Source organism: Acyrthosiphon pisum, chromosome A1 (assembly GCF_005508785.2).
Source record: "Acyrthosiphon pisum isolate AL4f chromosome A1, pea_aphid_22Mar2018_4r6ur, whole genome shotgun sequence".
In the NCBI taxonomy this organism is placed as follows: Eukaryota; Metazoa; Arthropoda; class Insecta; order Hemiptera; family Aphididae; genus Acyrthosiphon; species Acyrthosiphon pisum.
The window spans coordinates 28,634,473-28,652,015 of NC_042494.1; the positions used below are offsets into that span (position 1 = coordinate 28,634,473).

The 17,543-nt window shown below is 33.3% G+C and overlaps 1 protein-coding gene across 2 annotated transcripts in view; it reads right to left on the reverse strand.

Annotated features, from left to right (window-relative positions):
- LOC100161423 (protein slit) overlaps nucleotides 1–17,543 on the reverse strand; it is a 149,684-nt gene that overhangs the window by 52,587 nt on the left and 79,554 nt on the right. For both annotated transcript variants that reach the window (XM_029486894.1, XM_016803173.1), the window contains exon 4: nucleotides 9,685–9,756. In XM_029486894.1, the coding sequence (XP_029342754.1) occupies nucleotides 9,685–9,756 (72 nt within the window). The remainder of the gene's footprint in view (nucleotides 1–9,684; nucleotides 9,757–17,543) is intronic.

Consider the following 17,543-nt stretch of genomic DNA (forward strand, 5'->3'; position numbering starts at 1 on the left):
GAAAAACACGACGGCGGTCTCGGGACCGCGGTGAAGCGAAAGGAAAGGGAGAGAAATAGATAGAGATAGAGATAGAGAGAGACGGATACAGAGGGCAGTCAGACAGACAGACACATAGAGAGACACGGGGAGAGAAAGAGAGAAGGAGAGACATGAGTTGTGAGATAGAATCGTAATCTATGTGTTATACGTTTTGTTTTACAGCGATTTACTAATTGTAGAATATAGTATAAAAAACAAAAACGTATACCGAGTGGGCACTGTGTGCGGCATGTTTCGGGCTCTTCAACGACAGGAATATCCTACGTCAGGGACGAAGACGACAACGTAATGACTACTACGGTATCGTCGTTATCGTCGTAAATCCGAGTGTACGACGCGCCGCTAATGGAGCCATTATTAGCCTAGGTCGCGGGGCCGATCGGCAGGATGATATAATATAATATTATTATTGTGTAATGTAAATCGTCTTGTGGCTATGGAACGCTGCCACTACGGGACACACATATAATGTATATATGTATATTATATTGTATCGTATCCGGCGGGCCACACACGCGTCACACCTTACTCTTATCCGCCCCGTGAATAATATCACATTTTATGTAGGCACATAATATAAGTACGCCGTTTGCCATCCGACCACCGACTTTTTCCCCCCCGGCGTCCGCCCCTGTCCCTCGTGTATGGCCACGTCGTATATTTAAAGTAACGTACGATAACACACGCGCGTTTATTACGAGACCGACAGCCGTTGTAGGTGCCAATTAAATGTGAACCTACGTTTTTCGAATTCCGAGACCAATTTAAAAAACGCGTTGTTTTATAATAATAATACAGCCAATCAACCCGTCGAACATTATCGACAATGTCCTCGATTATAACGTATCGATAGGTATGGTTCACATTATATAAAAGAAAAAAAACACGTCAACAAAATACCACGCACAGTGTTGAATCGCGTCGCATCGTATAAACGAAAAATCGATGGAATAATTATATTATAATAATCCAAATCTAAAAACGCGGTTGGATTGTTCAATATGATTTGTTTTCGTACTGCGAATATATTATAACGCTTATTTGTTTGTTATGTTAATATCTTTAAATTCGGTACGGATATTATCTGTGATTTATATAGTATATTATCTCTCTGTCTCTATTATTAAAAAAAAATTTGTATATTTGTTTTATCCACATATTATTATAAAACAATTGATAGTTGTAATAATATCACCCAACAACTTTTTCTTTCATATATTTTATATTATAATACAGAACAATACTGGTAGAAAAAATGGGCATAAATTATATGACGAAGAAAAAAAGCTACGACAAAAACTGAGCGTCAAAATGAACTATGAAAACCTTAAGTCAGTGATACTAAAAAAGAAAAAATATAAAAATATTGATAAACAGATTTTAAAATATAAGATTTAAGGGGGGTGAAGCTTCAGGGGGGTTCAACTAGCGAAGGAGCATGGACAGAGCCTTCATAATATTATAATATAATATTAAAAACATTTCTAACCGTCCGTTTAATATATAATATTATATACGAGGTGCATGTATATAATATTATGTATGTGTTTCGTCGAGCTTGTCGTCGCATTTTACTCGCAACATAAATTATCAAAATACCTTTTTATCAGATGAACACGACTGTTTAAACTCCCCAGCAGTCGGGGTGGTTCCCGGTGTTACACGCACGGTGCAGATGACGACAATCCTATCCGTCACACCCCGACGGTATATGTATATATACACATATTATAGTACTTTTGTATGGAAATTCCGGACCATTGCCCAGCACTATTATTATTGGTTCTTGTATCCCCACCCGTGGATCACCGCACAAGGTCCCTCTCCTTCTCACCCTCCGGGCGCGATGGGGTTCGCGTGTGTATCAATTTTCCGGAAACACTTTCGCCCGTATGACTCATTGGGAAATTGGAAAGCGCCCGACGAGCATAATCAAGACGAGAGTACATTATACATATCTGATCCCCCGGAGGGGTGTTATACAGTGCACTGGAATCAACAGTTTCTTGATTGTGTGTACACGGAGGCAATCATTCACACCCCAAAAGAGCGACGGTGTGGATACGTATGATGGAGGATAGGGTTCTCGGGGAATACAAACGGCAACGGAAACGGCAGAGGTGCGGGCTTCGAATGCGGTGCTTTGACGAGGAGCTCAATAAAAGTAAAAAATTATGCTAGTACAATACGTAAAATATATAAAACTATTACTGCTGATAGGCGGAATGGGTGACAGACTGTGGTAAAAGGGGCAAAATATACAAACTAGGTAAGTCATGGTGCGCATTGTATTATAGCAGCAACCGTAATTATTGGACGTTATGCGCACCATTATACAAAACATTATATTATTTCGTGTTTCAGTTATGTTTTGAATTGAATGACTAATATATTTTTATTATATCAATACAAATTGAAACAAAATCAATATTTTTATTGTGGCAGCAGTAAAATAACAACGTGTATCGGATACATAAATATGTCTTTTCTTCAAATAGCAATCCGCGTTTGTGTAATAAACATCGAAATATATTGTAGAATTGTGATACCAGTTATATTATTACATATTGTATAGAAACTTAGAGAAGGCGAGGAAGTGATTAGTTTCACAGTAAGGCGTCGTCGTGTAAAACACGTTTTCGGGTACGATATGGAATATGAGCAAATGCTGCTCAAGTGTTCTCTACAGTTATTTTAAATGGAGTGGGTGCTACGTAAATTATGTCGTATTCGAAACTTTAAAGTACTTAGTTACTTAGAAAGGTTTTGTATGAAAATATTATTGTGAATTTAACAAAAATACACTGTATTTTATAAATTCATTATTTTACAAATATATAGTTTTGAAAATATCTCGTATAATATTTTATAGATATTAGATATAATATTATGTTTATTTTTTTATTAAATTTAAAGTTAAAAATAATAACTAAGAGTGAGATACTCTTATTTTATTTTTAAACTTTTAGAATGATCCGCTGGTTTATGGTCAATCGTTGAGTATGTTACTTGTTAGGTAACCTATATATGAAATATATTAAATCGATACAATTATTAGTTGTGTAATATAATATATTATTTTATAATGATAGGTATTTAAAAAAATAATTTTAGAACTCGATTGTATCATACGGTTGCTTATTATATCATTATTAATATAAGCAAAAAAAAAATGTCAACTATAATTTTAGTCAATTATAATAAAATATTACCACAATATTATTATCAAGCTTTCATGACACGACATTCGTTTATTTTATTCTATTTATTCGATACTCTGGGTATATTGTTGAGTAAGAAACAATTTCCCCCCATACACATCGGTCGTGTGATGCAGGAACAAAAAGCTTTCGATCCATTAATATTTTATGTTTCGATTTTATTTTGCACATCCCAAAATCCCCCTCACGACCACCTGGTAACCCGTTTAACATTTTCCCACGCACATCCCCAAAGAATATTTCATGATTCGAAAACCATCTCATTAAAAACCATCACTATTTTGAATCGATAATACACAATAGAGTGAATTTACATGTACCAATGAAAAAAATATTCGTAATTTAATTTATATTTACTATGAATTATGAAGTTGTTGGTACCTATATTAATGTGAAAAATGTTCGGTTGATGAATTTTTTTAATATTATATTTTTACGTGCAGACCTTTGGCTGTTGATGGGTTTGATAAGACGGTGAATAGACTGGATTTCGTGTCGACTTGCAGTATTGCCGATGACAGGCTCAACAGCGACTTCTCTCCCCTTTCGTTGACAACATCTCTAATGGAATGGTCTTCCTTTGTAGAAATTTTGTTTAATTCAAAACATTAATTAACCCTTACACCACACAGCTCGTTTAAATAATGAAAAATGAACCCTTTATCAAACTTATGAACTGGTTATCTGCTAATTAACAGCTTCCGATGAATTTCTCCCGTAATCGGCCTTTGTTATTATTATTCGTACACGTCAATCTGCATGATTCAAAAATTTAATTAATTGAACACAACGTACTAAGACAGCGTTTGTACGGTGCTTAAGTGATTTATACAATTGGTTTATTTTGCACTTTTGACTTGACATGACTTTTTATTTATTTTGCGAAGAAAGCTTGCAGGACAGGTTTAATTAAAATCAATGTAAAATACATTATATTTATGTAAATTATAAAATATATTCTAGTCGAGGAAATGAGAAATTTTAATTATTAAAAAAAGAAACATTATCTCTAATGTCTACTATTTTTCATGTTTCTTGGCCGTAACATTGTATATTATATTTTTGATAATTATTTTTTTAGTATTAAATAAAATATATATACGTACCATAATTTGAATTTATTCGTGACCTCAAGTAGTAATAATTAAATAAATTCTAAAAATATTACATTCTTAAATACTTTCAATTGTCTTCGTATTTATAAATTAGCAGTGCCTATAGTATAATAGTTAAAGCTTTTAATTTTATGATACCTATAATTTTATGTTGCTGAAACTGGAAATTAATTAGAAAAATTGTTTCACCAACGTTCATATAGTGTTGAACAGCCTGAACACAGCGACTTGAAGAGCCGCTTAAGCTCCAAACACATAATATGTCGTGCATGTAACATAATATATATATTTATATACGTCTGTTAAGCTGAAAACTCCTTTACTCAACGAAATTATTTCCCCAGACACACTGCGGTTTTCGTAGGAAATTAATCCGTCTGTGGGTCCATTTAAGACGCCATTTACAAAAGGCGTTACGTGATAAGAATGAAGGGCCATTGTCCACGCAAATAGGTTTTAATCCGGTCACGTAAAATAAAAACCCTTTTTTTCTCGTCCTTATCGTCGTCGTCGGGCGGCAGACGAAAATTTCGTTTTGATTGCACTGTACGTATTTCGCATTCACAGCTTCTCTCGCTTTAGGGTCTAGACGCACACGGTTACGACCTTTAAATTCTCCTCTATTTTTTTCCCTTCAATTGAATATTTTGCGCATTCTGTCCAGCTGCCTGCTACCATATGCATATGCCCACGCATGATATATATTATTTATAAAGCCACGTGTCTTGTTCGTAATTCGTAAGCCACACTGAATAATATAAATATATGTACAATGAACAATATATATATATATATAATAAATGGCTGCTATAACCAATCGGTTGACGAATTAGTATTTTAACACCACACAGTCGTCAATTTAAAACGTATTAAACTCTTTATGAGATGATAAACGAACGGCATCAAAAAACGGTCCCCGACGTATGTTATATTATTGTATGCAGGATGGAAGTAAACACGTCATTTTATATTACTAACCAATAACGATTCGTCTCGTTGTACTAATCCGCACGACTCTGAAATGTATACTATTGTAACATAAAACCTAACTCCGTGAGAAATTCATGAAAAACTCTTGTTGGTTATTAATTATAATTATTCTTCAAAAATGTTAGTCAAGTAATCGTATTATATTTTAATAAAAGATTTAAGAACATTATTTGGAATACCTAGATGCAATGTCTCTGTCTCACAAATTACTTAATACATTTGGCATACATTTTGTCTTTAAATTATGTATACGGGTGATTTAAATTTAATTCACATATTAATTATACGATGAACATAAAATATAATTTAAGAAATATTTCAATTTTTTTAATAATAAACTGTCTTATTAAATTAATAAAACATTCTTTTTTTATTGTTTTAAAATAAAATTGGAACATTTGTTAAAATCTAATTTATATGCACGCTGACGGAAAAGTTTGTGCTATTTTTGTTTAAATAAGAAAAACATGTTAAATGGTTTTAATAAATTTTAAGTGTGAGTTAAAATAATAATACTTTGAATAAAATAATATACTCAAATATCATGTTATGGAACTATACACAATCTTTTTGGGGGTTTGTGGGAAGACATTTAATTATGTACACAAAACTCAGAAACAAATATCAAAACTTTTGAATTAATCATTATTTATTTTATATTATTGAGATATATCATTATGCTAAGTTTAAAAAAAAATAATAATGATGTGTTATCTCATTTTTTTTTTTCATTAAAAAATAAATAATACATCTTTATATTAAAGTTCTACTATATTATAATATCTATTAATTAGTATCGAATAAACTATACCTCCGAGTTAAGAAAACTCGAAAAAGGATGTTTTAATGTAATATTGTCAGTCCAATAAGAATACAATGAAATCATCGTAAAACAAATGTTCGGAAAACACTGTGAGAATGATTTGAATTACCTCAACAAATACTGTTGTGCCAATGTCCATTGTGTGCGTGTATACATATTATACCTGCTGCATTCAAAAAGAGCTATACAGTATACACCAATTGTCCTATTGTGCGAACACAACCCGTGGATTTTTATCCTCCGATTCATTTAGTAAGTCCCAGCTATAATATTATAATGGACCCAAAATATAGCTTCCGACGGCATCGGCCATGCACCCGACATCATTATTGTTAATATCCGCTTAATTGTGCGCAAGTATAGTAGCGAGCAACTCGTGTGCAAGTATGCTCGCAGGGGTAGCCAAACGGTCGATCGCGGTCGGCACGTCGATCTCGGACGAATTCAAAGTAGAACCTCCCCTTTATTGGACCTTATTATTATGAATTTGGTAGATACAATATAGTTACATAATATTATGTCTATTTCGGATTAACCGGTTTGTGTGAAATGGCATTTTCTCAAATGTAAGTCACAATTTAAACTGAATGCCGAGCTACGCAATTTCTGTTGATAATTTACCACTTCAGCAGCGTCTTCGTTTAACAGTTAACGACTATTCGACAGATTATAATTAACTGGCCAACGACATGCATTGACACGCTTCTACTCCAATGTTAATTATTTATTTTGAAGTTTTTTAGAAGTTTAATGTGAAACACTCATCTTTAGATACCTAAGTATACTCTTTAATTGTATTATTTATATAAATACCTACGTTTATCATTAATATCGGTAATAAAGACTTAAAAATAAAAAAATAATTTTTTTACGTGAGTCGCTGATTCTCAAAGGAAAGTTATAATCTCAGTAGATCTTGATCAAAAAAAGTTTGACCACCCCTAGCACTGTACTGTATTTATTTGCGCCCAATACGGTTTAATATAATATTATTAAAGTCCTATATCGTACCTATACGCTCAATTTATTATTATATTAATATAATATCTTTTCAAAAACGTCGGAACATTCGTTTGGAAATTCGGACGTCAGTTATCATCATGTTACTTGCGAGGCGACATCTATGCCCGCTGAATTCAATTCCACAAAGACGGAAACAGGTTTTTTCCGTATTCCTCCATATTGTCGCATTACCATAATGTGAGTGTAATTAGTTTATACGTATATATATAGAGGTATATATTATATTATGCTAGTCGCGGAATTCGAAACGGGCGATTTGTGAGATTCAGTAGCAAATTGGGTTTATTCGGGGCTTGCCCGGGGTGTTGCCGGAGTTGCCGAGTACTTTGTACCAAATCGAGGGGAGAATAAGTTAGTGTCAACACATCTTTTTATGTGCCGCCACCGTTTGAGCGCCGCGAGGGGAAGCGGACACGTTTCTTATAGACGCACTTCTCGATCGAATTCATCCCGAGAGAGGAGGGAACGAGAAATAGAGAGACACACACGCACGCACGCACACACAAACACAATGTTCGTTTATAGTTGTTGAAAACTGCGAAATTTGAACGCAGCGTATTGCGAGAGCAAACTTTTGCGTTTCGAAATAACCTGTGGCGCTTTTGACGTGACGGCCGTCGTCGAGTTAGTGATAAAGTTTTCTTATTTCGGCGTTCCGGCATAATTACGGGCATGTCGATTGTTTACCGTTCGATTAAATTAACATGTCATCCGCATTCAAAATCAAAACCATAATAAACACGGCGAACCGGAGTAAATAATAAATCAAGTTGTTATTTCAGACGGATTGTATCTGCCAGGCGTATATTTTCGTACAAACCCACAATGTTAGTGCTTATTTTTATTTTTTTTACTATAAAATAATAATAAAAAAAAAATAACATAAAACGTAGGCATAAAAACTAATAATTTGACACGTTTATTCATTAGGGGGTCCTAAAAAGTATCTAATACAGTTTCATAACTTTTGTTGTTGATGTCGTTGTTGTTTATTCAAATTATTATTTCATAAAGTCAAACCGCGGGAATCAGTTTACAAACTATGTGTTGAAAAGTATCGATAGAACACATAAAACGAGTATATAAAAAACATAAAAGTGCTCATGACCAACTAAAAGTGTGTATATAATGTACGTGCCTGTGTAGTTTTTTTACTCGTCGTTTTTAGTGCGTATAAAAAAAAAACTCATCGTACGAGTTTATATTGAAATTGTTTAATAAAACAGAACATTAAACAATTTGTTTTTGTGAGTTATGCACTTTTTAACGAGTTTCGTCAAATGAATGTTTTTAAAAATGTTTTCCTTTTCATTTAAACCACATGCTTTTGATGTGAATCATTCATATTTAATACCGTCGGACGAAAAGAGCATTTTTATTCTTGTGCATCAAAAGAACCCGATTGCATTTAAATCGACAGATTACGATCTTAACACTTTGATCGTTGCAGCCGGGTTGCTGTGGTGAGGGGAAGGGAGAGGGGCAGTGCAGCCTTGACGGACCGTGCGTTATACATATAGTATCAAGCGTAAACCAAAAAAGAGCTTGAGAGGCTGGAGGACGTAGTAGTAGTAGGAGGAGGCGGAGGGTGATTACGAGGATGAGCAATGGGGGTGGGGGAGGGTGAAGAAGACGATTCTCTGCCCGTGGGTAATTAATCAGCGAACAAAGGCCGGCGGGGAGGAAACACGCATAATCCAATTTCACGGATGGAATATCAATAACGGAGTCCGGGGCCCGTGAATAATCAGCGGTCGCCGAGGAATTTCCCGTACGTCAATATCGACCCCTTTTGCGAATAATTTGACATCGGTGCCGCCGAGACTGAAAACATTTCGGAGACTGCAGCCGTTGTGGACTTGTCTGTCCGTGTATATAGTATACACGCGTATACGCGCACATCGACGTGTGTATATGCGCGAACGGAAAAACTTTTCCGGCCCGGACGCCCGGAAAATTCAAAAATGTTAAGTAGTTATTTATTTTTATTCATATGTGGCCCGAATTCGGCTGGATTATATTGGATCATAACATTATTTTTTTATCGATTTCTTTGTCACGTACGCCAACTACTACTATAATATAAGCTAAAAATATATATTATATACTTTGTACGCACGACGAATGCATAATAATAATAATAATAATAATAATAATAATAATATAATATACTTATTCATACGGTTCGTATATTATGGAAATATATAGTGCGTATATATATTATTATACATATTACCTATATACATTATGTATGTGTATGGGTGAACTTAAAATCATATGTTTGCCGACGTCGAAATATGCACGTCTGATATAAAAGTGTATATCATGTACGGTCGTATACTCGGTTGATTTTATTTTATAAACCCTGTATAGCTCCACCACTCACTATTTATATACACGCATAGGTATACGCAGCTGTTTACGCCGTAACTTTATGTATAATATATTATAGAAATGACGAAATACTTACAGTCTAGAAAGCTGCAGGTTGTTGTAGAACACCAAATCGGGCACTTCGCTGAGCTCGTTGCCGTTTAATCGTCTGAAAACAAAAAACCAACAACACGTTATTATATTATAATATGCGTACATGCACAGGTATATTACTATAAAATGGTATATACCTACGGTGTGCGCAAAATAATAATAACACGACATTTTCTTTTCTGATTATAATCTCGCGTCACCGGCGCGCATGAATAATGTACCCGCCCCGGTAGGTAAAGGAATCTATCACCGTCGCGTCGGTCGTTTTATCATATCGGGACCAGAGTCTTTTACGTTTGCGTTATTACTATATACTATTATTGTTATTACGATATATTTTCTTATCCCGATTATGATAATGCGCTAGCAAGAAGGGTGAGTGCGAGAGAGCGAGTGAGAGTGAAATGATGGAGTAAATATCAGTGCCACAATAACCATTTTGAAGCACCGGCCTAAACATATTTCGGAGGCTAAACAATATTATGTTCCATAGACATGTCAGAGAGATGCAGAGATTGTGCAGATAAATTGTGGCTTAGACTCTAATCAGCTCACCCCCTCCCCTAAAATTTAAGTAATTATCAATACCGTCTAGTTATTATTTGGGCCTACGCAGCCTAAAATATACAACTATAGACAGATACAAATGTTGATGAACCTTAAACTGGACTTTAAAATGGAAAAAAAACAAGACAGATGCAGTCATAGCATATACATTTCTATTATTTGATAGGAGGGGGTTTGGTGATTGTAGTTTTTTCCTAAATAAGAGATGGTTGGGTCGTGGTTGTCAATTTATATCAATTGTCATAGCAGAATTTAAATCTGGTAAATCTCAAAAAGTGGCTTCGGCGCCACCGTGGTCTATGGAAATCATTATTCACAGGCTTAAATGTAAGAAGTGATTTTGAACACTTTTTTGCAGGATATCACTATTGATGGACATTCTAAAAATTGATATTATAACAAATGAGCAGCAACTAAGATGTAAAGCACCAACGTTTTGAAATTATCTATAAGAACGTCTAAATAAGTTTGGTAAACCACAAAAATTCGTAGCGTCACGAGCGCACTCGGTCCCAAATCGTATGATAATCATTATTGTCCATCGTACATAATAATATATATCATCGCCTCAAACATGACGCGAACGGATTCACCGGCGGTTAATGTAAATATAATAATATTATAATATATTGGCTGCACGCGGTTGACGTTGACCAATTGCCAAAGTCATATTTTTTTACGTACATTTTATTATTACTATTATTAATATACAGTGTACGCGTATATTATATAATGTTAACGCATATTGCGTGTGGCGACCATATTATAATGCTGCAACGACGGCGACATAAAACGCATACTATATGCAAACTCATCCACAGCAGGGTGCTCGCGGGTTGTGGGTGCTAGTGAGGTGGGTAGTGGCGGGTACTGGGCGGCGGTCCGGCACTTTTGCAAAAACATCGGCGGACGGCGGCGGTGGCAGTGTGTATATATACCTCTATTAATCACCGGCCCGTCAGATTTTAGTGGTTATTTTCCCCTCCCCGCGCAGAATACTAATAAAACATCATTGACCCCGACGAGTTTATTATTATACAGCGCACGGCCAAGCGGGCAATCTAATTTTTTTTTTCCACCGAAAATTTGAACACGCGCCCGCACTCCATCGCCTCTGCACAGCTAACTATGTAATATTTGGGTATACAGGGTGATTCACTGACCTTGCTCATTCCCATTGTTTCCTTTAAAAATTGATTTATTCAAACTCTGATTTTCGGATTTTTGGAATTTCAAAATATTATAATAGGTACTATAAACCTATTTTTTGTACTACATAAGGAATGGCCCATGACAATTTAAAGTATTGTTTTTAAAATGAGAAGCCCTTCTTTTACTAACTAGGTATTACTCTGTTATACCTAATTCAATATTCGAACGATTTATTTCTCAGACATAAATGTTTATACTTTATACCAAGGATAATAGTCCATGACATTTACAACAATTCAGTATAGATGTAATAATATTAGATCTAGTAAATATTAAAATACTTAGACCATTTTTACAAAATAAAAATGTTGATAGACATCAATATTAATTATTACAAATTTTCAATTTTCAAATCACCTTAGCCCTCATATCTTCCAAATCTATTGTCTTTAGTACTTACTCAAAATTAAATAGGTACCTAACTCAAAAATTGCTCGTTTGAATTTTAATTTTAATACGTCAAAATGTTCAGAAAAATGATCTGATAAATAATTTACAGTATAAAAGGGAGGTTTTCATTTGAAAAACAGATCTCCACGGGACATTTCTTTAAAAAAAATCTCAAGAATTTAAAATTTTTAAAAATCGGATTTTGAATATAATCGTTGACGGGTTCTGATACCTAATAATAATAATAATAATAATAATAATAATAATAATAATAATAGATATCAACAAGATATAATAATACAAAATTCAATCACGTGTGATGGAAATAATTATCATCAGGTACCTATATAACTATCTATATATACGTACACGATGAATGTAACGGAAAATGAAAAAAGGTGCGCGAAAATGCAGCGTCAAACCGACGACAAGGAAGACGGACAAACGGCAGACCCACGCGCACCGAGACCAGAGTGACTTTTCGATCAGTGCAGACTTCTTATTATCACTGCCGCGAAGTGCGTTTGAATTAATGCAAAAGTTGTTCGGATACGATCTCAGGGTCATCGGCAATGCTAAATCATCGAGTCGGTGCAACTCGAAACGAACAAAATAATATAATATGTCCGCTGTCCGAGTCGTGTTGTACCTACCTTTATGAAGCGGCGAGCTGGTCGCATAAATTGCAATGTACCGACGCCGCCGCTTTTAGTCGGTACTCGCCGACCAAGACAACTATGTATGTAATGGGCGTCCCTCTTTGTTGCCCCGCAAAGTTATGCACGCGTGTTTCAACACGCCTTTTTTTTTTATTATTATTATTATTATTTTAAATATTTTTTTCATCATATTATTTGACTTTCCTGTAATTAAAAAAAAAAAAAATACGACGCGCGCACGTACACACAGTTAAATCGTTTTAGTATTATTTTTGCGAGTGCTCAACAGGGTCGGAATGTGTATAGTATAATTTATATCCATTAGTGTAGGTATTAATGTATTATGGTTTAGGTATATATACTTGCGTGCCATTTTTTTTTCAAACTTGACAACTTAACTTGTTTCAAGATTGTTCAAACAAAAACGCACCAAAGGACTTTATGAATTATGCATTTCGTTCGGTTGGAAAGTTATTTTTAATAAATTGAAAATACTTTATCGTCAAAGTCGTTTAAATAAAAGCAATTGAATAGGACTGAGAGAGTATTAAAAATTAATTGAAATGGTTTAATTGCGTTTTTAATAGTTTTTAATGTGTATATTATACCATATACTAGGTAATGCCTTTGTTTTTGTTAGGTTAATACAAACAGTAAATATTATATTAATATACACAAAATATAGGTATTTATTCAATTATTTATTACGAGGAAATAGCGGACCATGGCATTACAACAAAATATATCTACCATAAAATTAATTATTTCAAATTGATGTGAAAAATGTAAAAATATCTAATGGCACGAGAACGGAATTTAATTTAAACTACAATTCATTAAGCATCTTATAATATTTCTGTAAATAATTATGGTAATTATAGTACTATACATTTAATATTGAGTAGAATTTGTGAATTTCAAACAGTAAAACCTAGAATTTAAAAGTTTTATATAATTTAGAATTAATTATACGTATATAATATATATAGATACATTACAATATGAATATTGAAATATCTTAAGTTTATGAATTTATTATATTTCGAATAAATTTATTCATATTATCTTATATCATATTATTATATACTAGTGGTTAACTTAAAAGAAATCGATAAATAATAAATCAAGCGTATTCATTGGTTGTAACTTGTAAGCTATAATATTATTTTAACAAAATATGTGTATTCATATGATAATATAATTATTTAGTAATTTGTTAAAAAATTTAATTGTTGTTTATGTTGCAAAGTGGAAAAATAGAATATTAGTTAACCCATAATGAGTCATCGTCCAAATACGAATTCGGTCGATGATAGCCCACGACGACGTCCTCCTTAAGGACATGGCACATTAAACTGGGTTTAATCCAATTGAAAGCGTTTCTTTGTTTTTATATACATATGCGTGGGGGAGCACGTTTATAGGGAAGTGATTACCCGTGTTCGCGATGCAATCAAATCGGTCTTCGGGTTAAGGGTTTTGAGATAATGTACAGGGGTATTACTTAAGCGCCGAGTTTGGAATTATTCACGACTATATAACCGTTTCTTTACAGATTATAGAAGTAATATACTTTCTATCCGATGGCAACGCTAACCGAATAGATTATATTCTTACATCGTGTTTCTCGAGTGGGGTAGGGTCCTCTCATCGCGGACAGCTACTCGCGTAGAGTAAAACAAATGGTCTTTTGTTTTTTCGTTTTCTTGTTTTTGGTTATTTTTTATTGTTTATCGACTAAACGTCTCAACAAATATAATATATTTTATTTGCCATTATTATTATTATTTATTTTTTTTAGTGCCTACATACATCAACTTAGAGTTGTGTATATGGTTCGGAATTGTATAATTATACTAAAAACTATATTACTAAGTGCATTGGTTATAAAAGTTATGAGTTTATGACACATTAAAGTGTATCGCTATTTACGACCAGATTTCACCCGCAAGGAGCGAGCATTAAATGGTTAGCTAAAACGTATTACTATTTTACATAATAAATCAATTCTTATTCACCTATAATTTAGAATAAAAATAGAATATATTTTGCATTTATTGTAATTATTAATAACCATAATTGAGTATATAATGATGACAGAATATAATTGCATTTGAAATATAAGCACTGTATTAAAACTATTAATCGTCAATTACTATTCATAATAAATATATAGATATTTTTCCTTAAAAAACATTTATTAAAAAATAAACTATTCTTTTATATTTTCACACATTTATTATACTATACATTATTAATAGTTGGATATACATTTTAATTTTTTTTTGAAGAAACCATTCCCGAACTACGATAGGGTATGAGTTTCAAACCGTATCCATTAAACATAATATAAAATCAACACGAATAGAAAAAAACAGGCGTATACTCCGTATTACGACTCAAGACTTTATTAAATTTGGCGTGAACGTTTTAACTGGAAGTGAAAATAACATTAATCTTGCATTGGACGAGTGTGTATGTATTGTGACAACAGTTCGGGTAAATTTCTTTGGTCGAGCAAAGCGCGTTAAACGCCAACAATAAATGATTATTCATGACAGGGTGCTGCACAGATTTCCAATATCTGTTAGGTACCTATATCACACCGAATGTCGTGTAAACAACAAGTGTTGCGACTGTTTTCGACTCTATCCATTCTATTAAACACAATTCAGACTCGTAGAGCGCATTAGATATAATCAACAGCAGAACATCTGCGGTCAAACAGCCAATTACCCGCGGTTTTTACGGCTTCTTCATCCATAAAACCTTAGAGAGGGTGGCAATAATAAGAGACACTAAGAGGATTATCTGTGGTGGCACAGCTCTATATATTATTGTACTAACCCGCATTGCGACAACACCTGGTCAAACATTCAATTTGCTCGAGGTCAATAAAAACGAACGACCGAAAAAATATATAAAATCTTTTACAATTAATTACATTATATCTACCGAAAAATAGGGGACGTTATTATTGGTGTAGTTGTTGTTCTTATTAAAAAAGGATTCTTTTGGATTAACGAGGTGTCTCAGGACCACCATGGTTGATTAGCAATTAGTGCATATCTTTGAGGGGTCAGCAGCAGGAGGGGGGGATTAAGTTAGCGCACTGTACACTTCGACGGATCCTTTAAGTTGGTCCCAAAATGAGAAATAATAAGCTTTTCCGAAAACTGTTTGCAAACCAGAAACCTTGGCAGGAAACTTCGATACCGGTGAAAGTTTGAAACAGACGTTATCAGTAAAGTTTTTGGTCTAACATAACTACATCAACTTAAATCCGACAGATCTCCTTATTCGGGGTATGCAATATTGAAAGCTACTGTAGTTCTGTACAGAAATTTATCGCCTCCGCGTTAAATAAAAATAACCAAAAAAATAAAAAAGAGAGCAGGGGGAGAGAGAGAGAGAGAGAGAGAGAAAGAGTGAATAAAATGTGGAATTAGTTTAAATTTCCCTCGACATTTCATGCCGAAAAATCATCGGTTCTTAAGACAAATGGACCCAATGTCTCGTGAACATGATTTATAGCACATTGCAGGTTTATCATATCTTCAATTTCAAATACCATTCTCTTCCACTTTGTGTATTCATTTTTCAAAAAAATATAAACAAAACGAAATGTATACGTATAGCTTTGCATAGGTATATGTAGGTACGGTTTATGCATTATATGGGTAAATGTATATAAGACACAATATTCTTCGCAGACGCTATCAGTTTTAGTACTTATATTTTTTCAAACTATTTTCTCAAAATTCAATTGTCAGCGCAAATAATATAATATGAAACGGATAGTTTTAAATTTCTCACTCAATAAAATAAAAAATTATTATTTTTTTATTGTACGCTCAACATTTTTATTTGCTATTATATAGTATACCTAAAGTAATAGTATATTTTTTGATCGTATAATAAAAATATGAATTTTAAATAAAGAGAATACGACGCGTATAGTATACTTATCTGAGAGTATTTATGTGTATAATAAGTAAATTAATGGATTGCATTAGTCGTTAATGGATAATATAATGTTATAGTAGCGGTGTAGTGCAGCTGTATATAGCTGTATATTATAATATAAAATATTGTACAAAACACCAGTGTCGGCAATCACTACTTTATCAATATTTTCCAAGGAACCGACCAAAATAAGATATTTCATTAATTATAATATATTATACTTAGTTCGAACAAAATATTTTATTTATCTGTTCACGGGTTCGTTGTACATCCTTTCAGTCGGGTTTAATGAACACGTGGGAATTGATTATATTAAAATTGCATGAAACACAAGATTCGTGTAATATAACCGAAAAAACGAGTGTAAATAATATTTTATTATGTATTGGGATAATATTATATCGATTTACTATGGTTTTATCCGTCGTATCGTGTTTCTTTGAAGTATATGATATAGGCAACGTAAATATGTTTTTTTCATTTAGCTACTGCATTATTCTGCATTGAATCTATTAGCGATACCTCTGTACGAGTTAAATTTAACCACCTCGTCCGGTTACAAAACAGTTAGAAAAGCTATTAAAATATAAAAGTTTTTCCGAACTGATTAAAAATTAATTACCTGGCGGAAAATCGTTTTTCTTTTCGCTGGGCGTTTTAATTAAAACTAATTCCTTTATCCCCCTTCTCTACATTTGCTTCGTGTTCAAAGCGAACTTTTGCACTTAAAATAGCTCTCGAAAGACGATTTTTTACAAGAGCATATATTTTACCGTTATCTGGTGGACGGCTCTGTCATGGGTCCGGGGTAAAAAAAAAGAACGTATTTTTTTTTTTTTGTATTATTAATTGCGGTCCAGAGAGAGAAATATATCGCGATATGCGTTACAATAGCCACCGAAAAAATATATATGTATAAAAAAAAATAGCACGCACATTAACAATGATATCAGATCGAAATTGTTTAATTGCACAAACGTAAAAAACAACCAACGAAAAAAAACGCAACAATATAGCATATCATCAAATAAAGAGTTTTTTATTTTAA